This window comes from Pagrus major, chromosome 13, assembly GCF_040436345.1.
Source record: "Pagrus major chromosome 13, Pma_NU_1.0".
NCBI lineage: Eukaryota > Metazoa > Chordata > Actinopteri > Spariformes > Sparidae > Pagrus > Pagrus major.
Genome location: NC_133227.1, coordinates 3656802 through 3682315, shown reverse-complemented (window position 1 = coordinate 3682315; position 25514 = coordinate 3656802). Strand labels below are relative to the sequence as shown.

Genomic DNA, 25514 nt, shown 5'->3' with positions numbered 1-25514 from the left:
GAACCCCAAAAATCCTTCATACTATCCCAAAGCACAGGGCCGTTTTTATTTTAAAAAGCCAACATATACATGTGCAAATAGGAAAAATGGCCTGTACTTCACTACTCACAGTGCAAGGATTACTCGCTTTATTACCTTTCAGTGTTTTTCAGTTATTTTGCCACTAGAATAAATTAAAACCTGCCAAATGATTTCCACAATAGAACTCACAAAAGGCTGAGGTATGGTATCAAAATGTTTACTTTTTTCCTAATTCATTCAAAAGACTCAAAAGAACTGATTCAAGAAAGAACGAGCGTCACATAAAAGGCTCTATAGCAACAGAGCCCTGGATATTATTGTTGTTCCGGAAAAAAATGAATCAGGAACGAGCAGGATGAAACAAAAACAATAACATACAGCTAACAAGTTCCTCTCAAGAGTATAAAAGTGTCAGGATGCACAGAGCACTGGAAAATGCCTGGTTCAAGTTCTGATCTTCACATCTAAGTACAGTGTGCTTTGGATTAAATCATCTTTTTTTCTCTCTTTCTTTGAAATGATACTGATACCTTATAACAGTTAGACAAAAGATACCAATCTGGTTGTTTATTTTTTTTTTTACTTCTTAAAACCGTGACTTAACTCGCCGTTTTTGTAAATTTGCTGGTATGACACTTGTAAAATTATTCAGCTTGAGTATTTACAGAGCAAGTGTGTTTTTGTCTGTTTGTCTCCGGGGTCGTTATACCGTCTTCCAGCAAGAAAAAAGTATAATAATAACTGTTTACAGCTTTTTTCTTCTATTCACACGCTATAACATGTTTCTTTTGACACACCATCACAAAAATATGCTATTCTCTCACTGAGTTGGTTATATGCAGTGACTGGAATAATATGTACAGCTACATTTCTTTTTCTCAAGTTTGAATTCACAATGTAGTTATATGAAATTTTGTTATAGCATATATATATATTTCTAAACAACAAAAACAACACTTATAAAAAAGGACCATAAAAATATTGGAGTCCTCTTTGTATTGCCCAAAAATAGGTAATTATGGTTAACAATGAGACATCACAAGAAATAAAACAGCTACTAAGATTTATTACTTAGATACCCTCTTTAAATTTTCCTTAAAATGTTTTTTTTTTTTCTCGGAGTCTCTCCACACTGAGCTTCTTTTTTTCGCAGGAAAGACTGGAACATCCAATCATTTCGCCTTTTACACTACGAAGATGAAGACATGACTTGCAGATATTCTTGGCTATGACCCCCGTACTTCCAAACATAAAACTCCATTTACACAAAGATACTAGAAGATTAAAATAAAATGACACGAAATTAAAGTTTAAAACTAAAATGACTTCCCTAAAAACTAATCGAAACAAAAAAGCTAAACAGAGGAAGGAAACAGGTGAATGAAATCGACGTGAAACATCATACCAAACCAGGTTGTAAAGTTATAGGAGGTTTGGATTATAGTACAGCAGTTGTTATTTTTCTGAGATGACTAACGTTTTCTTTTCTTCTTCATATGGTTTCCCACTTTCGTTCTTTTTGCCCGGGTGATGCTGTAGTGCTTGAAGTTGGATAGCATCACCTGCACACAAAGCCAATTAGAAACTTCGTCCTGTCTTTCCTGGGCCACCAGATATACTCTGCTGGGTGATAAAGGAAAGAAAAAGGATAACGACAGCATTAGAAACCATTTAATTTGAATCCTGAACATACATACTGCCTGAAATGACTTGACATTCACATGACCGCCAAACAAAACAGTTTTGACACCTACTGAGACAAATTAACGTGAAATAAATGTGACAGCAATCATCATAAAGTGCAGCAGGTCAACACTTGCTGCGGGTAAAACATCGATACATGTAATTACAGTAAAGGACAGCCTGTTAAACACCTTGGTGTATGTATGTTGACACCTCTATAAGTAATCTATACTTCTTACAGCAGTTACACCTGTTGTTAACTTAGCAATCATTCTCATGCATGTGCTGCTACTGTCGAGTATTTGATTGCTTAGCTGGAAATAAACAGCAATTTAAACGAGAGCGCACAAATGTTCAACACATATCACACATCGTATCTACAAAAATAGCTGGAAGCAGACGAAAAGCTCAAGACATTTAGAATGGGTTTTATACTGTACATATGAGGGACAATGTTAGCAGTAAAGATGGATTACAGTGACAAAATAAACATGATAAAACTGAAATATTCGGTTCCTCAGACATTTACTATTTGGGAAATATTTAATGATCGCCTTTGACTTTGGCTAAAAAGTTTTTTGAGATTTATTTCAGTCATAATAGTGAAGAACTTTGATCAAAATCATCAAAAACATTATAAACTGGTAAATACTGTAAAATACGTGTAAGACTAATTTAGGATGGAAACATTTCAAAATGTTGATCAGAAAAAAGAAAGAAAAAATGCAGAACTGGTAGTATGGGTGTATGCGTGACTCTTCCTACATTTAGTCACACAAACAAACTGATGAATGATTGAATTTGTTTAAATTATTCATAATATTCCCCACTGTCTTTTTGGTTCAGATGTAACACAGAAGACCACCTCGCCAAATTTAAACCTGCCGTCACACTCACACTTTACTACCAGCTCTGTCATTTCGAGGGAGGTGAATAAACAACGAATAATGTGATGAACACATATTAGAGAGAGAGACTGATAGAAATGCACAGTAAATAAAATGCAATACCTCTGATGAGATGGCAACCGGCCACCTGTTCAATGGTATCCATTTGTAAAAGCTGTCGCAATCAACGGGCCCTAAAAGTGTACAGTTAGTGCTTTTGTCAGTATGCATTTCAAGGAGAGAAAAGTGAGTATCATATCAACTTTTTTTTTTGTCAGCTAGCATGATTGTGAACTTTTTCATTCAGTTTGATCATGTTCAGTAGCAGAGCAGGACACTATACTGTCATATACATTACACAGGTTTGTTGTATATTCTTGTAATGGAGAAATCATTTCATGGTAAAAGATGTTAACAAGAGTTAGATTTTCTGAAGAGCGTGAATGATTTCATTCTGTGTTAAATCATTCAAGATACAGTAACTGTGGTAACACTCCCTCTGAAGACCACATCTGCGGTGCTTTGTGGAGAAAATCATAACAACCATCATCATTAAATGGTAAATGTACAGTTAATTAAACTTTAGTTAATGGTTATTTCATGGCTAACAAACAATGAAATGCTTTATAAACCATTTATTAAGCAATGGTGAAGTTCCATAAACATCAATTGCAACTTTATACATGGCCATCCAAATGTTTACAGATGAACTACACAGTATTCATTAACCATTTACAAAGTCTATTACAAACATCAATTGCAACTTTTCAATAAACACTTAATACATTGTTTATACAGCATTTGATTGATTGATTTTCACTATTAACAAAAGTTTAATAAACTATAAATGTACTATTACTGATGATGATTATTAAAAGTGTTACCATATTGTATTATAATGCATTTGTAAGACTTTACAACCACACTCATAAACAGACATAATGCTTTCTGATGCACTTTAACAACAGTCATAAACACTATAGATGTGTCTTTTAATGAGTTACAAATTCAAGTGTCTTATAGATGGTCTTGCCTAGTTATCAACTAGAGATTGATTGTTAGGGCTTATAAGACATTATGACTATCTACAGACAAATCCAGCAACTGATTTGTGCATATTTCTATTTTTGGTAACACTTCATATTCCAGGTCCGTACATTTAGCAGTAAGTAGGTGGTAATTATCAAGCAACACATTTGAAATGTCTTTGAAACTGACCTGCAATTGCTTCAACAATCCCTTCAAAATGTATTAAAAATGACCCTGATATCATTTAACAATAACATTCTGCTATTTTCCAACAAGCGGTTCATAAATAGCTGGTACTTTCTTCAGTACATTTCCAGGAAACTTCTAACTGCTTTCTGTTTAACATCTCATGATGATAAAGTGAAGTAGTGAGTCAAAATATTATTATAAAATCATGTTGGGGTAATTCTTAATAAATTTTTGGCAATTATGCCTCGTTATAGATGCATCAGAATGTACTTCACTTTACTTAACACATACAATGATAACTTATGATACTGTATTGACTGTTATAGCAAACTGTAAGTCCTTACTACAGTTGATTGTTGAGGTCATAATGTATTATAAGACATATCAGTCAACCTCTTGTCAATAACTAGTGGACAGCATCTATACAGTAAGACGTTTGAACACAGGAACAGAGCATCATAAAGCATTATGGGTCTTTGCTGGTGTTGTCATGAAGCGTTATGAATGCATTATAATACACTGAATGCCCCCATAATGCACTACACATGTGGTCTTCAAAGAAAGCGTTACCATAACTTCAATTCATATTATTTTCCATATCAACACAGTGTAGTTCTCAGGTGACAATAACCTGAGTGAAAAATATGTGAAGGAGATAATAACGCACACACATACAGTACACACACCATCCCTATTCATGCCAACATACACAAGAGATTTTATCTGGAAGCATGCAGAGAATAGGATCATGAACAGCCCTCAGTAAGATCAGTGTGTTTTGGAGTACTGAATGGTTTTCATTATGCCGCTCAGTTATCAGGCTACTGTGAATACTGCTACTGACAGGTCTGAAGAAATCCTTGAATTCACACACAACAGTGAAAAGAGAAGCACTTTCCACAGCGATTATCTGTCTTTATCGCTCCAATCAGCTAATTGCGCTCTAATTGTCTTGCATAAAAAAACAGTTAAGTTCATTACTGCCTCTTCACAGTGGCTGTTTTGATATTGGCTAAAGGGATTAATAAAATCGCTGGAGCGTAAGACCGAGGGACAAATCAGTGACTCTGAAGTCATCCGTGAGGTTGTGACATATGATGATCTTACGTGCGTTCAGTTTCAACAGCATCCTCGGTGAAAAAATGAATTATGAAGCACATTTTAGTTCTGAATCATTTCCTATTTTAATGTGTCTGAATAGAGAGATCATCTCGCCAAGAGCAGAAAGTCACAGGGCTGCTGCATCACCTCTCTGCTTTATTGCACTCTGTTTGATTCACTGGGTAATTCTGAAGTGGTGATTTAGTGCGCGGCATCGCAGGCACAATTTGACATTCTGTAAGGGAATCAAAAAACCCTCGACTGGATTATATGACAGAAATACAGTACATTCTTCACTGATCTGCTTATAAAAGAGGCTTTTTTAAACCTGCTTTAAGGTAAATGTGATGACATTTCTATAGCATTTATAGCATTTGATGCATTGGTGGACTTGTTTTTGCATTCTCTCACTCAACTCTGGTCACAAACTGTTGCAACAAATGGAAAATAATGGAAACAAATCGCCTCATTTCCATCTGTAAACTATCTGCTGCTAAATCTGCTTTGAAAATGAGCCAGCCCGGTCTTTCATAACAAATATTTTGCTTCCTACACTGAGACCAACAGATTATGGCAGATAGCCAGTGGACCTAAAACAATTAATAAGAGCGGCTTTGCTTAGGAAGCAAAAAGCCAATAAAATGCATTTTTCTCGTTAAGCTCTGTTTTTGTTTGGATATCATAAATCAATTACACATACTTACTAACATTAAAAAGAGCCATTTTACCCTCTCATGAGCCATTTGCACATTTTGCTTACAGTGACACAGCCCCGTACCGAAATTACGGCTGTACAAGTCTCCCATTAACTTCATCCTTGCTAAGCTGTTACACTTTGTCCCATTGATTCAGTGTGCTGCACAAAGTGATTAATCTCTTACACTATTTCATACAAAACAAATGCACAAAATGTTGTACCAGGACCTGGCGGAATGAGAAACCTAAACTCAGCTTACAAAAATACAACAAATAACTACAACAATACCAGAAACAGCCCAAATCCATCTTCCCCGCACTTCCTGGTTACTGTAGGATTTTCAAATTAATGATGTGGACCATAAAGTTTGGAAAGAGTGTCTTCACCCTGTTGTCTCGGAGTGCTCGCTTGCAACACTAATGGGCTTGTTGTTATTCCACCTCAGTTAAGCCATGCATTAATTAGCTTCTTTCAGAAAGCAGGTGTTATTTTCATAACCTATACTGTGTCACTCAGTTCAGTCATGTAAAACAGTACAAACATGCCCCAACAAGCCTGGCGGTGAGTCTAAGAGCTCAGCCCCAATGCAACTCGTGAGGGGCCATAAAATTCAGATGGTAAAACTTTTATATTAATTATTCAGTGAGATCCAGTGTAGACCAACACACAAGCAAAGTATACAAACAGCTGATTCCCTTCACTGACAACAAGTTCCTATACAGAAGACAGCACCTGCGGGCTACTAGCTAAGAAAGACAATTTTTATTTGACAGGATTTAGATGCTGACATTTGAATGTCTGGGTGATACATTACGCAGTCTTTACCTGTTCTCAGACAGCTAACTCATGAATGCTAAATAAGGTAGCTTTATTATAGCAGCTTGGTTGAAGTTAATCATTTTATTGGCTATAACGGGGCAATATGTAAGAATTTTAGCCGATAAATAACCCTAACCCTAACCCTATTGTGTTGCAGAGCGTTATAAACACTAACACTCCCCTGGTCCTGAGCTCCCAGTCCGAATCGCTAGCTGCACGGCTAATGGCCGCTACAGTTAGCAGCAGTTAGTGGCTACTCTGGTGATATGTTGCCCCCTATTTGATTTGAGTATGACTTTGACAGGTGGCAAATTCTTACATATTGCACTTTTATGATGATCTCTCCAAGACTTGTGTCAACACTCGACTCGTGTCAAGCGTGAAACCAAAAGTCAACGTTGAGCTATTTAAGCTTACTGACATATTAAAGTTAGTTACATACATAACTTAATGAAGTACATAAGAGACATAAGTATCGCACTTATTTAGATTGCAAACCACAAAACTAAAGTTGTTTCCTTGCCTACACCTAACTGTGAGCGTACGACTAAGGTCTGGTTCAGTCAAAAATTTCATCCCATTTAGTTGTTTATGTATGAGGATGTGTTGAAACTTGCAATAATACTGGGGTTGAGGCCTTCAAAGCATTTTCATAGTGGCTTCTTTTGGATTACAGTGAAAACAGGAGGCAGGATTATGAACACATTGTTGCAGTAGAAAGGGTCTGACTGAGAACACCTCTACTAGCCCCGATAATCTTACACTTATGAGTTGATATGGAAACTGGCAGCTAACTGATCAGCAAGAGGAAAAAAGTGACACAGCACCTGGCTGAACAACTACACCTGGACAAGGACACTGGGAGAGACAAAACCTGCTCGGGAGCATTGTCCTGGTGACGGAGCAAGCTCGAGCTCTGGGACAGATGGGTTTCTAAAAATAAAGGAAATTTGTTCTGGGAAGGTGACACAGGGTTTGAAGTGAGGTGATTTGTGCAGCAGCTAAGGGGAATAAACATTTGCATTTGACACAGATAACTTTCAGAGCTAAGACGGGGGTTTACCCTGATGTACAAAATGCTTATGGGTCCTCTGAACTCGGCGACAGAGACCTCCCTGCTAAGAAATAATCCAGACTCTTACTGAGTTTTTACTTTGTACTCATCTCGAGGCAGGTGATGGTTAACATGATCAATTTAGTGGAAGAGTATAATGTCATATAATTAGTGAGCTCTACTAGCATGTATCCAGTGTGCATTGGCTTAGTGTCTAATTTTGGCGGTGCTGTTATGACACAGAAGAGGCAGCTGAGCTCAAGGTGCGGTCAGACACGACACAAAGTCTGCATGAGAGTACTCACTGTGATGCTGGGGCCAAACCCAGAGCCGGGCTGAGGGCTAGCAGCACTGATGTAGTTGCCCACAGCCGAGTCCTGGCTGCTGGGTCCGTACAGGTCGGCCACCGGCCCTGGACTGTTAGCACCGGGGAAACCTCCGGGCCTCGATGGGTTGGTGCCTGCATACAAACACAGCGGGGGAGCAGAGCAGCTCAGAAACATCCAACGACCGTCGGTGCCACTCTTACTTGCTATAAGACATTTAAATCAAAAGAACACATTACTGGATTCATACGTTTGTCTCGAAGGACTTGCTTAGATACTTACTGCTTATGAAACTACAATTTCTTTTGACAAAATGGTGGAGGATTTTAGGTTAAAAGGACCGAAATTGAGGGTGAATCCAGTATGATATTCTAAATATTATCTACATGCTGTGTGTATTATGCATAGGAGTAACATTCACTTTGTATAATCATGCACAACACAAAAACAAGCACATTTCTAGAGATACTTCCACCATGCTAATAAACTAGTAAGGTTGCAGTGTAAATGTTGCCATGCATAATGTGAAGGAGTACTTGTAAAACAACATCGGCTGTTGAGTAAGAAGAGTAACACAGGGTTATTGTACGAAGGATTTTAGATTTCACTTGAGCAGTTTGCACCCAGACATTTGATTTCTTATATGACCTAATGATTCATCGATGCCGACGAGAACCCGCTAAAAATATTCTCCACACTTTCCGCTGCGTGCTTCAGCTTTTCAGTCTGCTGTAGAGCAACTTCAGGTATAAAACAAAATAGGTGTGTGAGACAAGAGAAGGAGGCATAAGGGGGGAAATATAAAAGCTTGAACTCTTCATCTGCAGGTCCAAACTCAGGAGGGGGATAAAAAAGAAATACTGTACATGACTTACCACCTTTGCCCTGTGAGTAAGAGCAACTCAGACTAATAAAATGTCTTTTGAAAATTCAGATGCCTGCTAAAGGCCAATAACACTGGCAATACAGGAAAAAAAACAGTCGAGCAGAAAGAAAAATGCAGCGATCTCTTAACAGCAATCTCCTCTGCTGTCAGCTCCACATAACCCTCTGTCTCACCCTTATTCACAGACAGACTGTGAAAAAAAACTGTTCAACTGCATTAAAAAGAAAAATCTTCAGAGCACAGAAAATGCTCCATCTTGTGTATATACGAGCTCACGAACCCTATGATGCCTGAGAACGAGTCTTTGTAGCACATGTAAAGAAATATAGAGTGTAACTGCAATATATCTAACATGTTGCTGAAGAAATGCAAACAGTACACAAACTGTATCACTGTCACCATGTTTACAAAGCTATAGTCGACACATTAGGTCCATTAGAAGCACCTGAAAACACACTCCAGATATCCGCGTATAGCACTCTAGAAAATGAAGCCATCTCACTAAACACACATCTAGTGCAGTTGACACTGCTGTTTAACTATAAGGACTTTAAACAGTGAGCAGCTAGTGCTCTTATCTTGCCTGCACAGCCCCCAGTAGGCTGGCTTATTATATAATTAAGGATTTTTTTCACTCAAAATGGCAATCCTCATTTCCTACGACTGGTGATTTTTATTAAGAGTGTGGCTCACCCCTCTCCCTGTGAAGCTCATTTTTTTTCATTTTAACGTCGGGGCTGCACTGGCTCTGCATTTAGCTTCGGGAGAAAAACAATCCAGAGTGCAATGTGGGTCAGATTGTTAGTCAGAACGAGGTCCACTGTTACTATTCATTTTGATTTGTTTTATATAAAGGAATGATAGCGCTTCGTCTTTCTTGTACTTGTGGCACCGACACATTTGACTGAAAAGGACAAAAAAGACCGGAGCGGAAATCATCTGATTCTCAGAGTGACTTCTGTGTGTAAAGTGGTTTGAAAGAAAAATGGGAAGAGCTGAGGTAATGAATGTCTAATGTATAACTCTATATAGAGCACTGTGTGCTGCGTCGCCTTTCTCTGTCATCCAAGTTATATTTGCTTCACTCTAACTCATTTAAATGTTGTACAGATGTAGGCGCTGTGTGCAAGAAAAGCATTTATCAATGAGATATGCCTTCAAACTGCATGTAGACTCTTCTCTATTCTCCCTTTCAGGCTAGGAAGTGAGCTCTTCGAGGGACTGCTCACCATAGCATGTGAACAGTAATGACAGGATAAATGACAAATGCGTAATCTATGACCTCTAACTGGTAATCACTATCATAAGGCTCCTAATATACACCCAAAAATCCCGAAAAACATTAATTTCTGCTCTCAAACAAACATCCAAATAAATAGCACCATTGTGATTCTATTCAAAATAATGTGATTTTTACATCATTAGGCTCAAGGTTGGCTACAAATATAAAGTCTATTTCACAGACAACAAGCACATAAATTGTGTTAACGATGTTGACTCACTCAGGATTTGAACGTGTCCTCTCAGGTGAGAAAAACCTGCGCTTTACCAACCGAGCAAAACCCAAACAAAAGACAACCACGCGTCAACAGAGTGACTTACAGGTGAGGTGATTGTCTTGTGACACAAATCCTTTCTACTCTTACGACAACTATAATGTTCGCTCAACTTACATGCGACAACCAGGCCTCAAAGTCAACTCAGACCATGGCATTGCTGTGTGTATTTGCAGTGATGTTAAGTCGAGGTAATCTTCCCCCTGCCATGTTTAAGAAATAAAACACTACACACTGCTTTACAGATCTATAGGAAATAAATAAAATAAAGAGTATAGTGGACAAAGATACTCAAACATCAGGCCTACAAAAAACCCTTCACAAAATCACATCCGCATAGCTGTTTCTCTGCAACCTGTCTGTGTTTTTCTGCTAAAGTTCATAGAGAAAGTCTGTCGGAAATGCCAACATCTGCCTGGGGCAGCTGGCCAACACTTTAACCATTTGAGGAAGAGTTGGCCCCACACTTACACGCTTACTTTTTCGGTCCAGAAGGGTGAGAGGACAGCCCTTTTTGTTTTCAACATTTTTTGCTGCTTTTGTTTGTGAAGGTAGTGGAGGCATAAGATTGAAGGCCGTGGCAGGATTAAAGCCCAGCAGGGGCACGCAGGTCTCTCTGGAGGCAGGGAACCTCACCGCTGTGTGTAGGTCAACACTGTCACATGAAACTAGACCTCCTTTACCTACAGCTACTTCAGATGAAATACACATTGGTGGTACGTCATGTCAGTGCAAACATGTTAATGAGCATATAATCATCGGAATAATTTAAAAAAAAGATGTAAATACTGTTGGATTTGAAAAAGGTTGTTAATCCTGGAAACTGCTGTCTGCTCTCATAGAACTAGCATTAATTTACAATCATTTTTATGCATCACATGCAGCTATTGAAATGCCTATGTGCAGTATATTTTACTTGTCAGTGAAATCTTTTGAAAGCTGTGATTACATAAGGCAGATAAGAACCTCAGAAAAAAGGCACACAAGATGAAAATATGCTTGTGCTGTAGAGTAATGGCTGTAATATGCAAAAATGTTGTCTTTTAAGTGTCTAACACTGCACAGCAATTCCACTGATTTCCCCGTTACTTTCACACACTAATAACACAAGCAATCATTCTTACACTTAAAATACTTAAAGGGCTCGACTAAAAAAAATGACACCCACTCCCAGCATTAACTCGTCCCTTTAGCTGTTCAAAATTCACAGAAACTTGAGCCGTGTTAGAGAGGCTGGTGTACTCTCTCCGACATCATCAGTAGTTATTTTGTTCACATGCAAATGAAGGATTACATTCTGTGTGCGTTGGCCCCTTATGTGCAAGCAGGGGCTGGAACAAAACTTCACAAAGAAAACAGAAAATCTACATTAAAAAATTGAAAAAAAGGAGGAAGAACATGCAATGCTATTTTGTCAGCAAGACGTTATTTATATTTTTTTTTTTTAAAGGGGAGGGGGATTCTTTGTTTCTTTTTTAACAAAAGCAAGAGGAAATGTAAATAAATAAATAAATCAAAAGATTAGATCATCTGCATGGAATAATGTCATGAATCAAACTGAAAACTCCAAAAACGTGGATGAGACAGATGCGCATATACAAACCTGGGTTCTTAAATTGATCCGGGCTGTGTAGGTGCTGGAGGGGGGAGTTGCAGGCGGAGGTGGCATGCTCACTGTGCAGCATCTGAGCCGCTTGGGGCCCCAGGGAGCCATAGTCAGCAAAGGAGCAGGGCCCCCCCCTCTGGTCACTGGGCGCAGAGTAAAACCCATAATCGGGGAGGCCTGGGAGATACAGTATAGGGTGGGAAGGGGGAGGGGAGGGGACTCCATCATTGTGGAAATCAACTTTTTTCACTGTCAAAGTCAATGTCCAGATTGTTGAGCATAGCTTGGTGTAGTGTTACACCACTTTTTTTTTTTTTAGGTTACATTCATGCGTTTTGTCTGCTTTAATTGGCCCTCCCTGCCCTCCCTCCCCAGCAGCTTCTGCCATGTGGCCAGGCCCCCCTGGCATATGGTCTGTGTTTGATACACTCAGCTGGATCTTAAACATTAGCTGTACAGTTATGGAAGCATACTATCTCTCCCTGAAAAACAGAATTACAGGGTTTCTGCAGGTTTAAACAAGTTATATTTAAGACCTTTCATAGACCATTATAATGCAATTTACAGTAAGACCTATTTCATATCAATACTGGCAAAAACGTATGAAGGATATGAAGGAAAAATGTCCCAGAATCACTTGCAAAGTAAATCAACATAAACATTCAACTGAACATGACTGCACAGAACTGTGTTTCTGAAGGGTATTGTGTGTTTTGTGCATGTGTGTGTGTGTACACAAGAAGATAGATCTCGTTGAAGTTGCTCTGAACACATATTAGGTAAAAGTAACATCAAGAGAAACACATTTGACTTGTTACTGCTAGAAGTAGCTATTTTTAAAACATTTTTTGAGAGGAGATGCCACATTAGCCCATACACCACACTAGCTAGCTGTGCTCGAAAAACTTCTGACCAGGCTGCACAGTTTGCATAACTGTTTATTGGTTCCATGTTGGTTTTGTTTCGTCGTTTTTTTAACAGCAGGATCAATAAAAATCTTTTTTTTTTACCAAAACACACCTAAAAGCGAAACTGAAGTTTATACAGTTTAATCAAAGTAACTGTAACTTCTTAATCCAATCAATTTAAAGCCTAAAATCCTGATTATTGGACTCTTTTTTTTAAAAGGACCCACAGAAACCCTGCAATTAAGACCTACTCAATGAGTCTAATTGACTTGATTCAAATGGACCAATAACAATAAATACAAAAGATACAGTAAGGCCACAAATATTGATATTTTTGGGTTTAGCATAATTGACCTGCGTCCTCCATGTTTGCTTGCAATCATTAAAGAGTGAGATAAAACTGAACAACCATTAAAACACAGGTCAATACATTTCTCATTTCAAACCGACAACTCTTCGCCGACATACCTGAAGGAAGCTTTTGTCATTTAAATGAAAAGAAACAGAAAGCGCACCAATCAATAATTAATTTAAAGCCTCTTTTTTTGACCAGTAGCAACAGATGATAAGGTTTTATGTGAATGAGATACAGAGACATTCGTGTTTATTGATGATAGGCATTCTCAAGTGTGCTAAGTACTCTAAGCACGTCTCAGATTGGCCTCTTCCAATGATTCTCCCTTTGACACAGATGGTGGATTATCAACAAAATGTCTTTCAGCAATAAGTCGTGCTGACATTTATTGCTTGTCCTCTTAATCTGAGACAAGCTGCTCATATAAAGAGTGCAATTAAAAGAAACTGCTTCTTCTCACACCTCTTTGATAACAGAGTTAATCTACTCAGGAGGGGCTGAGATTGGTGACACTGGCTTTTTCATGCTGGGTTTCCCCTGCTGTGTGTTTGTGTTTTTTTTATTTGGGTCCTGGAGCGAATAGCCATTCAAAGCCACTTCACCTCTACCCATTCAGAGTGAGACAGTCCACTTCTGCCAAATGGAATGTAAGCACCAGCCATGTTTCTACCCGCCAATGCTTTTTAGCACTCTGATCTCACCACTTGCGGGCTGTCTGCCCACTCATCAAATTATAGGCTCCAAATACGGCAGGCTTCCCACGTACGTCACATAATGCCTGACACATTGAACAAAGCTCAAGAACCAATCATTCCATTTACTTCACTTAGACAAATGTCAGAGAAAATTGATTGGCCTTGCTAATGAGGAAAACTGGATCAATGGAATAATTATAATGGGGGAAAAAACATTTGACAATAGCACAAACCAAACCATGTTATTGGGAATTCATAAAGAAGCTATTCTAATATGTCACCAGAACAGACTAGAACAGACTGGAGCCAAACAGGCATCACTTTCCATTTTATACTACTTTCATATTATATAAAAAGGACCATGAACTATGTGTGTCATCTTGGTAAATGTGATGTTGTAGCAACTTTGAAGGGGTACGATTACATACGATAGTTATTATTATTTTTATTAGCATCTTACCTCGACCATGTCCACATTAAGATATGGCTTTATGGGCATTAAATCCAAATATTGTTAGCAGCAGATTATTGAAGTGGGTTTTGCTTCAAAATCAGACAGTAAAGTTATTTTATTTTATTTTGTAAGGAACTGAACACACATTAAGCTGGGCAGACATTGTGTTTTGTTTAGTCTTGTACCTCACATTTTTATTTGCCTTTGCGGATCAGTTGACCAGCTATGATGTGGGCCCCCACACTGCACGTCAACATAAAACCCTGATAACCCCCCTGATTTCGTCTAAGGCCGCACCACATGACAAAAAAAAAAACCCTTTTGTGATTATTTTGACTGGTATTTCGATTGTGATATGATTCACGATTAGTAGGAATGATCATTTTTGGATTACAATTTTTATTACACACTAAAAAATATATTAAAATCATGATGATGTGACATTTCATGGGGTCTGTACCAAACAAAGATGTTTTCTTACTGCATCTTCTTATATAGATATTGCACTTTTGATTTTAGGAGACATATTATACTCATTTTCAGGTTCACAATTATATTTTGGGTTACTACTAGAAGAGGTTTACATGCTTTAGTGCTCAACAAACACGACAGTTTTCTCATACTGTCCAGTGCTGCAGCTCTGTATTCCCCCTCTGTCTGAAACGCTCTGTTTTAGCTCCCGTCTCTTTAAGGCCCCCCTCCCATACCAAGTTTGCTCTGATTGGTCAGCTTGCACACGCCTGAGCCAGCAGCGCTAACAACAACAGAAAAGCTGTGCTAAATCAATTAAAACTAGCCGATATGTATTACTTATGCAAATGTGTGTCATGGTGATGTGAACTAGTGTGATGTCACAAAGTCACAGAATTAAAGGCGGGACTACTGACGAGGCTTTTCAGGAGCAGTGTTTTCTGTGGGAGAGAGGAGCTTTTGTTGGTACAGACTTTGACCTTAGAAACTTTCAAGACCTTTTACATGCACAGGAACATATAAAACACTAAGCATAATAGGTCTCCTTTAATTATGCAGCTCCAATTATGTCTATTGACAATTCCAATAAAGTTTGTTCAAATTATACATTGCATCATCAAGAATACTTACAAAAACTGATAAAAGCAGTGCTACTTTGTGCGATTCTATTAGGGTTGAGGAGAAAGGAGAAAAAAATGCAATAAATGGAGCTGCAGATGGCTGGGAGATGCAGACAAAATGGTCTGTCAGTTCTGCGGCAAAGTTCACTTTTCTATTAGATGGTTTTGGCCACTGCACTTAAAATATAACTCCATTAATATTAAAACAAGATAACTTTTCTTTTGACACCAGCAGTATGGGGAATCGGACCGTGGAACCCGGAAAAAGCTGACTCAAAATTCAAACATACAATCTTGCAGAAATCTGTGCAGTGTCTGCCTAGCTTTATGAAAAGCTCAAATGGCATTAAGTGTCATTCAAACCAGTAAAAACATCATGCAAATATTTCAACTACCGCCTATTGGACAATGTTAGGTGTTGGTGAGTGGTGACATACAGTAAAAATATGTATGTATGTACATATGTATGTTTATGTAAATATGCATACATTGCACAATTAAGGTAACACTAAGATTTAGCCAGGTAATAATATTTGATACATTTGCAGACAACGCACGCAGCTGCATCGTAGTAGGCTCAGGTGAGAAACTCGCTTTGTTTGCCGAATGGAGGCAGCTGGACAAGAGTACGACTCAGACACTCATGCAAAAAAAAACATACAGGCGCACACTTTCAAAGCCATATATTTTCATCAGTGGCTATCTGATCAGTTATGCAGGATGAGACTGGGCAGAGTGTGCCCACAGCTGCATTAGTATCACCGATCATATCACTGTGCCTCAGACCTTACCACTATTAATATTCACACAATCTATCCAGAACAATGGGCCTTTCTTGGACTCCTTTTTTTTCCACTGGCCACTAATTGGATGTAATTACTCATCTACAAAACAAATGAGCGTGCTGAGGTTGCCTTGGAGACTAGATCAGGGGACCCAGCAGTGCGCATCGTTCGCAGGGCTTCATTTATACTGGTAATTATCTCCCCTACCCCCACCCTCTTTCCCTTCTGCCCTCAGTGACCAAAACTGGCTGCGAGGCGATGGCGAGGGGAGTGTCTTGCAGTCATCTGTTACTGACATCATCGGGGTGGCTCTCTTTAAGTGGATAAATGCCCTGCTCTCGTTCCCACTTTGCCAGGTGACTGCCTTTAAGGAGGAATCACAAACCTTGAAAGTACTGCTGCTCTTTTTCTCACTAGTTGGAAAATAAAACTAATCACGCTGATGATAAAATATGGCGTCATGCTCTCTGGCCTTCTGGGACTTCAGAATGTGAAAAATATTTTCATAAGTTTGCCGGCGTTCTGCTCCAAGTTTGCGACTATCCTGTATTTCAAATCCCACAGAAACTCAACATATTAACTAACAGATACACATGTTCAAAAGGCACAATCCGTGATCGAAATGTTAACAAACTATAGTCTCACCAGCATAAATAAAAACTTTGCTGCAACCTGCTATTACCGTCAGATTGATTAACTGGTCTCTTAATACAGGGACAAACAACAAGAGAACCTGTATTGCAGGATTTCCTCTGCACAGTGATACTTTTTGGTAGGTGTAGTCCCAGTAGAAAGAAAATAGTTCCCACGTGAAACTGCTCACAACAAGGTCTGTGGATTATTTTAAGTTACAGGCTCATGATTTTTGGAAAGAGACATGGCTGTTCAGGGCACTTTGAGCACCACAACCGAGTGCCATCTAGTTCCATTACATTTAAGAGAGGACAGACATCTCTGTGGCTGACATCTCAAAAACTCGGCGACTATCTACATGGATAAATAGCACTACAGTAGTACGAGTGTCGCCAAAGCACGTCAGCGTGCCAGTGTGTGTCGCTAGACTCATGTCTGTGCAGGAGACCAGAGAAGACGTTCTTAAAAGTCTCTGTGTGTTCAGCTCTCAGTCCTTTTCTAGCTTTGAACTGAATTTCTTCGCTTTGAAGTTTAGTTTGTCACCTGTGTCCCTTCTTGTACTTTCACATCTGGCTTATTTAAAGCTGCTGTAAGCATTACTTTCTTATTAAGTGTTAAATAGCTCTTAATTCCAACAGTAATCACAGTTACGGAGTCTTTGGTCAGTAACTCATGTCTCTCCTCCCTCAGCTCATGCAGAAGAAGAGAAAAGACATTTTCTGGTATCCCTGCCCGATTAATCCAGTCAGGACAGAGAACTCTATAAAGAGGCGGTCCTGTCTGCTCATGAAGACAGCAGGATCCTCCTGTTCTGGTATCTACACCGGCAATTGCAGAAGAGGGTAAGCTATCAATTCCAGTATTCATGGTGACTGCTCATACTACCAAACAGGACAAGTGGAGAAAGTCGTGTGAATAAAAGAAAGGCAAAGAGAGCAATCTCTAAAAGAAGAAGGGAGTCGTGCAAGTGTGGTGACAGAGAGAAGGGAGGGGATTGCTAACTGCAAAACAGACAGAAAGTTAGCTAAAATGATGACAACGTTTACAGCAGCTTTAACTGTCACATTTAGTTACTGCAGGTGGAAACCCAACATTTTCTGTTGTTGCTGCAATGTTATAAAAGCTTTTAAATAGCTAAATAATAGAGGACTTTTATTGTGAAGAACTTAAAGGAAACTAAACGTGTTTATCACAAAATTAACGGAGCAGTGTTAGCAGCGGTTCTTCCATAATACTCAAGACAAGCACGTCATCAGATACACCTTCAAGCAGGTAGCACTGTTGTAATGAAAATCGTAAACCCTACTGTACTGGGTTGACGTGGAGTCAAACTGAGTCAGGCTGAGCTGGCAAATGTGTATAGAAAAGCCCCATGTGTAAGAGGAAAAATATGTTTTTTTTTTTATTTTAAGGTGAACTGTCCCTTTAAAAAGTTGACTTCTTATTTATAAGCCAACTCTTTGAATTTACTGTTATTTCTGCAGTCAATAGAGAATACTGGGAATTGGGGAATATAAATATCTATTACCGAAAGTTATTTTCATTTCTGCGAGGAATAATTTTTCATGCAGTCACTCCTCCCTTTTCCCTCGCGGCACCACAGAGATTCCTTGGTGGCCATCAAACCACATCACTCTACAGAAGACGTCAATAAACCTGACATGCTGCTTCTCAAATTAGCTTTGAATTTTAGAGCTACCATAATTAGCTTTTCCATTTTCACCAATGTCATTTAAAAATAGCGTGAAAGAAACTAACAGCTCTTTTGCTGTCTAGCCTTGCTTTCACTTTCCATTTGAAATAATCTTTTCTGAATGAATGGCTGAGTAATTAACAGCACTAGACACCCTTTTCAGAGAGCACAGACATTTCATAAATAATACATATTTAATGTCTTGTCATTTTGTGTTCAGAGAAGCTTGGCTAATTAATTTTAACAGATGATTTCTTCTTGCATTTACTCACCCATACTCAGGCCTCTGTTATTTTTTTTCTACTTTTCATTTTATGCCTGCTTTTCCCTTTTCTTGCTGTTCTTTCCAGTAATGGACAAACTCAACAGAGCTACTGATTTACATTTACCTTCAACCATGGCTGCTGAATGACTGTGGAAAGTTACAGAGGAAGAGGAAATGCAATCACTGAATCATGGGTAAAACAATGCGCAACAATGTACTAAATCAGAGCACACTCATGTGATTTTAATGCAGATTTTTACCTGTGTGGTATCTGGCCTGGTTAGGACTGAGAAAGGGCACGCAGTTATCTACAGTCGGCACAGATTATCCTATCGTGAGCAGGCTCAGAGCTGACAGGCCTGGCCTTTTGGCTGAACACATTTTTTCCAAACATGTCTGGTCAGGCTTATGTGGTCTGAAGAAATCTAAGACTCACTACGACTAAAATCTGAGAGTGACATTGGCTTTATCTAATGTTTGTTTAGATACAGAGGGAAGGAAAATATGAATTAAGAGAATGAGGAATTATGTTTACCAGCAAAGCTCACTAAGATATTGTACGTTAAATAGATTGCCAAATCTTCTTACATCTTACAAAATTTAATTTGGAGGCATTTATCTCATAAAACTGTTTGCAGGAAACTATGCAGATTAGCTTGCAATCTGTAGGTAATTACAAATAAGTGAAAAAAAAATCTCATTAAAAAATGTAGTGTTTGTAACAACGTCACTTCAAAATAATATAATGATAATATAATATTGTGTCAATATAACATAATATTGTGTCAATATAACGCAAATGAAACAAAACAATCCTGTATTGATTAGGAAGGATACAACACACATTGTATTTCATAAAACAGATAGGACTGAAAACAAAACCTTCCTCCCATTAAGCCGTCAGTAAGTTTTCTTCAGAGAATGTGTTACGTATGCAGCCCCTGGAGGGCAGAGTGCTGATGTCCCTGAAGGCCTGTGCCTGTAACCTCAGAGCATCTGCTACCCACAGCTGTGAGAGCCAACGCTTCGTGGTGGAGGCGCAAAGGGACGTTTTGCCCTCCCCGATGTGTCACATCTTTCCCTGGGCCTTGAACAAAAACCCATGCAGGATGGGCTTGGCATGCCTGCTCATGTTATTTTGCACCAAATGCATGTAAAGCGCCTCTGGCCTCAGAGCTGAGCTCTGCAGATTAGCATCTGGGACAAATGGACCTAAGCTCACCAAGAGCCAGATTGATTAAGACCAGCGCACACAGCCAATCCCGCTCTCCTCTCGGGCACTGCTGAAGATCACACAGCTCGTTGGGAGGAAATTGATAATGATCTTAATTTGGAAACGTCTGTCACATGAGTTTCCTTCTTTTCATTGGTGAAGAAAAAAGAGGTGGGAGAAGAAGTGAGATGAGTAAAAGAGAGAAAAGACCAAAAAAGAGCGACAACTAACTGAGGGAAGGAATGGGTTTTAAAAAATGTGAAGAACCATCCCGAGTCACAATAAGACTGGCAATTTATACGGCAGTCCAATCTCGCCACAACACTGCCCACAGCCAACTCTATTTCAGTTTTGAACACCTGTGTCAAGTCAGACATACTGTACATAGCAAGTACCCAGCCCTCTAAAAGCAGCTGAATGGGGCTTTGTGAACGCTGCAGGTAGAGCCGAGATCTAAGACTGACATTTGAGCTTCCCAGAAAGCTCAGAGGGACTCAGGAAAACACTCAACCAGAGTAGACTGGGACCTGTGAAGTTCCCTGGACTGTCAGAACCATCTGCATCACTTGCATTTTTCTCTGTTTGTACCTGACAATGCAATAGCACAGGAGATTTCAGATAAGTCTACTGCAGGCTGTGGAAAACTGAATGATAACTGGCCTTCTTTTGAAGAATGCTTCAATCTGTTACGTTCTTCAGAATGATTTTTCAGCATTCACATCAATAAACAAGGTGTTTTTGACATAAGTGTCTAATGTTTGCGTTCATTTCATGCATCAACTACATGTCAATATCAGTTAAAGTGGCGACTGTGGCTCATTTCTGCAGGTTCATTCTTCATATCAACAGCAGAGGTAGATTATTCTTGTCCAAACTGCAGCCCAGGTGCTGCTGTATGCATTAGTCATCTCCAAATTAGCAATTTCCTCCTTCCTGCTTTACTATGCAGATGTTCATCCCCTCCAACTGATATAATGCGGCTGCCCTTTGTATCCTTCAGCAGCACCCAGCAGTATTTAAGAATCATGTTCAAACCCCTGGTACCAACTTATAAAGCCCAGTATGGGCCAGGACCTCTCTACCTGCAGGCGATGGTAAACTGTGCAGGAGTCACATCTCTCTGATCTACTTCTAGCCTGGAGCCACAAACGTCCTCACCGACACGCGTCAAGAAAGCCTGGTCTTTGTTCTTGCTCTTTAGTGGGGCAACTTGCTCCTGGTAGACGATCGCGGCAGCAAAATACCTCACCATCTTCAAAAACACACTGAAGGCCCACCTCTTCAAAAAGGTACGTGGACTGACACGGCCAGGATTCAACCTTTACTAAATAAAACATGCTGCCTTGCCTTTCCTAGAAGTAACCGAAACTCAGTGTTCTGTTTTCTGGCTGTGATAACTGGTACGTTCTCCTGCATTGAAATAGGAAACGTGTCCATGGTCACAAGCTTTCAAACCTTTTAAGGGTGACTCCAATTTTACACATTAAAGGTTTCATTTGTAGAATCTGGCCAGAATTCCAAGGTAGATTATCAGCAGAGTGAGCGACAACTGCAGCTCTTTGCTAGCAATTCTTGGTTGTAGCTACCTACCCTTAGCTAATTAGCGCATGGCTCAGTTAGCCATGGAGCCTGTGGCCCAAGAGTTTGTCTGGACTGGGACCTCAGATCACTTCGCTTGACGGGGCCCAGCTCAACTGGATTTGGCCAAATGACATGATAGTGAATCCTGCTGGGGGACACAGTACAGACTGGGACATCAGCTGTGGGTGAACACAGCATGTAGAACTGGAATATTTACACATCTTACTCTGTGACTTAAGGATACATTTTTGACCAAACCAGAGGTGATGTGAAAAGACAAACCAAGACTGTGTTGGTGAGTTTAATTTAGTTTATGTCGAGTCTGATCGGCTTTGTTCGGTAAAAGAAAGAAACTCGAATTTGGACGGTGAATGATTGTATTTTTTACTTTAGTAAGGAAAATATGTGTAATAATATCTCCTTTCTTGACATTTTGTGAGTTTATTTATTTTACTTATTATGCCAACAACTGGTATATATCTGCCAGCTGATACTACAGGAGGCTATCACACTATGGCCTCTAGTGGTACAAAGTGGTATTAGAAGACGGAGCAGGCCTTGGTTAACTGGTTAGCGTGCCAACTTCAGCAGACATCTCTGCAACACAATACATAAATGTCTTTGACATAATGTCAACACTGTTGTTTCTTGAAATTCTGTTGATGCAAGTACATTTTTTATGTTTTAAACAAAATTTCTGGCCATGTCTTACAAATTGCTCCTTTTAAAGTGTGCTCACAGGTCTTGGAGAGTTATTCACATACATGTGAAAAAACATTGTAAAAAGCCTTTTGTGGCTCCAGAAGAAGTTGCATGTAATCTGATAATTTGCCTCCAGTGATGTCACTCATTGTGCATTGTGAGTAATGTAGGCACCTGGAAGAATATACAGAATTTAAAGGCAATCGTTCTGGTTCTAGAGCCACAAGAGGCTTTATACTACTTTTTTCAGATATCCAGTAGTACTCCCCAAGACCTGTAAACATACTTTAATGTGTACACTTGGTGGAATTACCCTTTAACCTACATTCTTTTACAGCAGGCAAACTAGTAAATGTATATTGAGTTCTTGTATAGTATTAAATGTAAATCTACTGAAGAGCTACCGTAGAAGTCTGCAAGAGAAGCAGTTGCCAATTTTGCAAATGTAAAAATAAGCAGTAAGATTTCCTCTGGTAGCTCAAGGACAACATATGTAGGATATATAGTATCTTAGCAAAGTTAGAAAGACGGTTCAGAGTCTACATCTTCAGTAACTTTTCTTGTAATGGTACACAACTCAGGCTGCATCTAGGGTGTAGTTTGCTGCAAGTGGCAGGCCACAGTGAGAAGTCCAAAATACACCTTGTCATCAGCAGCGGTCTGTCATAGAGAGGAAGTCAGCATGCTGTCATTTTGTCTGTCGAGCTTTGGGAGTAGGGTGAAAGTGCCCTCTGTCAGAGACGGGAAATGTCTTCCTCGATCACACAACACTCACTGTGCGTGTCGCTGACAAACAAGCCTTACAGCCCGCACAAAGGCAACGTCTATGCACAAAACCCCCCCCCCAAAAAACATAAATCTAAATAATACATGTGTCAGCTAATTTAACTAGGGATATATCTAGGGTTGTTTAAGAAGTTTTTTTTTTTTACATTTAACTTCTGTGGTTTGAAGTGCAAATTCAGGTGACAGCCCACCTTCCCTGCATCCCTCCTGCTGGGTCAAACTAGTCTATAACAAGTATATAATATGTGGTGCTCTATGGAAACTGTAGGTGGAGTCAAAGCACAAAGAATCCAGCCTTACATCATCCATAAGGTTTTTTTTTCTTCTTTTTTACAACAAAGACCCTCTTCTATGCTAAAAATAGGGAATTTAGCACAAGAATTTAACCACTGGAATGGCTATTTCTGAGTTGATTTCAGGCTGAGCTTGCTGCAAATTAAGTCGTAAGATAGGACGGAGATGCAGCAACATCCCCAGACGATTCACAGAGAGGAAGGTCAGGCCTAAACAATCTGTGTCCAACCTGTGTTCTGTCTGCGTCTGTATGGACAGAAGAGACCACTGAATGTCTTAATCCGTGTAGTAAGCTTAGCTTCATTTAAAAAATCATCAATAAATCATCCCTGTCAAAAAGCCACAAACCACAGAACAAAGGACTGCACTTGTTATATCATCGAGATGCATTGGTGACGCTTTTCTCTTGAGAACAAAAAAAGGAAACAGCTGTTTGAGGCAACAACCCACAGGTTTTTTTCCCCCAGATTTGCTGTTATTGAGGTAATTTTCTTGATTTGCAGACAGATTCTGCCATTTAGTGACGACGCATGGAGATTTCACTGAGCGATATGTCCTTAAAACTGCCTCATGGCTGTTTAAGTACTCTAAAACAGGCCCATGATGTCACTGTTTACCACTCTAACCCTCCCCCTTCCTCCCTTCCCCTCACCCCCTGTTCATAGTCATTTGCTTGTCTCCCTTCCATTTGCAGCTGTCAGAATTAAACTGTACATAATGGTTGCCATCACGTCTCTTGCTTCCTGGCTGCTGCTAACCCCAAATCAACATTCTTGCTTCTTAGTGATGTTCATTGCAATTGTTGGGCAAATTGTTTGTTTTGAACATGCAAAATCAAATAGCCCGATGTGAAAGAAAGAGCATCTGATTGGCTTCCAGTGTTCCCTCTGTTGATTTGAATTACGTGCAAATGAGGACAGGTGGGGGAATTTGTTTGTCTGTACTTGTTTGCAGATGTAGGTAGTGTGCGTTCACTACAGCCGTATGTGTTCATGTGCGGGCGTGTGCATCTTCAGGCATCACGGCACATGACATTAAACAGCCACTGTCTACCGACTTTATATCAGTGAGTGACTGCACAAACCAGACAACATCTGAGTTACAATTAAAGCAGATTTTCACCAACAAGCTTCGAATGGTAAGTCTGATTAAGAGAGACACATTTCCCCTAAAGCCTGCAGGCTGTGTGTTCAGTCAGGGGAGCTATTATTGACAGCTACTGAATGATCTACAGTTGTAAGGGTGGAAAAAGCAGGATGTCTAAATGAAGCCAACAAGTTAATCAATGCCGTGTGTAAGACTTGCATCCTGTTTTTGGAACAAATCTCTCGGCAGATATTTGACTGTGTGTGAATGAGGTGTGTGCTGTAATTATGCTTTTGTGGAGTGTGTTTAATGTAAGTTGACATCCTCAGGTGTCTTACGTGCTAACACAGAGGCACTGACTAATCTTTCTATTTGAATATTTTAACATTTGTAGTAATCAAGTATTGGAACATACAGGTGCAACGGCAGAATAATCTTCGAGTGGCGCAATGACAACATGGCAAATGATAATTAGTAAGGTGTCCAAGGTTCAGGGTGCTTTCACTCAAAATTGACAAGGTCATACATCGTGGATAGAAAAGTACATGATATAGTAAGAAAGAGAGGTAGAAAAGAAGAAAACATGACTGGCTTTAGTATAAACTGGTTGACTGCTACTTGTTACTACTAATCCACCACTGAGCAACTTGACATTTTACCATAACTAGGTTAGTTTACCACTGATGGTGATCATATTATTTCAGATCAAACGACAAAGAGAACAAATGTCACATCTGATAAAGAAGACAGAAGTGTAAATGTACTGCCTAGTTTCCAGGGATCAACTTTCCACATTTTTTTCATCTCATACTATTTACCGAAATGTTTGTTGCAAAGGGATTTCAAGGAAGAACTCCTTGAATTGCTGTAACCTACTTTTATATTCTTGCATACATTATCCTTCCAATGTCAAGAACCCTCAAAAGCTTCGCGTACAGATGTTAAAAATTCCAATTTGATTTTAGGTTTTGTTCAATAAACTTCCATGTAGGATTTTTATTGTCTGCAGAGTAAACTGGGCTACATTATAATGATTAACGAATAAATTATAATTTATCTTCGATCTTGCTTGGATCCAAATAATCCTTCTTAAGAAGCCCCTTAAGAGACCAGGGACTC

The 25514-nt window shown here is 39.3% G+C and overlaps 1 protein-coding gene across 6 annotated transcripts in view; it reads right to left on the bottom strand.

The window, feature by feature from the left end:
* Positions 1-26: 26 nt before the first annotated feature.
* The window catches only part of LOC141006798 (RNA-binding protein Musashi homolog 2), a 259908-nt gene continuing 234420 nt past the window's right edge, over positions 27-25514 (bottom strand). For 2 of the 6 annotated variants that reach the window (XM_073479045.1, XM_073479043.1), the window contains exons 12-15: positions 11852-12031; positions 7786-7940; positions 2715-2785; positions 27-1641 (exon numbers count right to left, since the gene is read on the bottom strand). In XM_073479045.1, the coding sequence (XP_073335146.1) occupies positions 2744-2785; positions 7786-7940; positions 11852-12031 (377 nt within the window). In that variant the 3' untranslated portion in view covers positions 27-1641; positions 2715-2743. Of the gene's footprint in view, positions 1645-2714; positions 2786-7785; positions 7941-11851; positions 12032-25514 lie in introns of all 6 variants that reach the window. The other 4 variants (XM_073479046.1, XM_073479047.1, XM_073479044.1 and 1 more) reach the window with 3 other exon arrangements.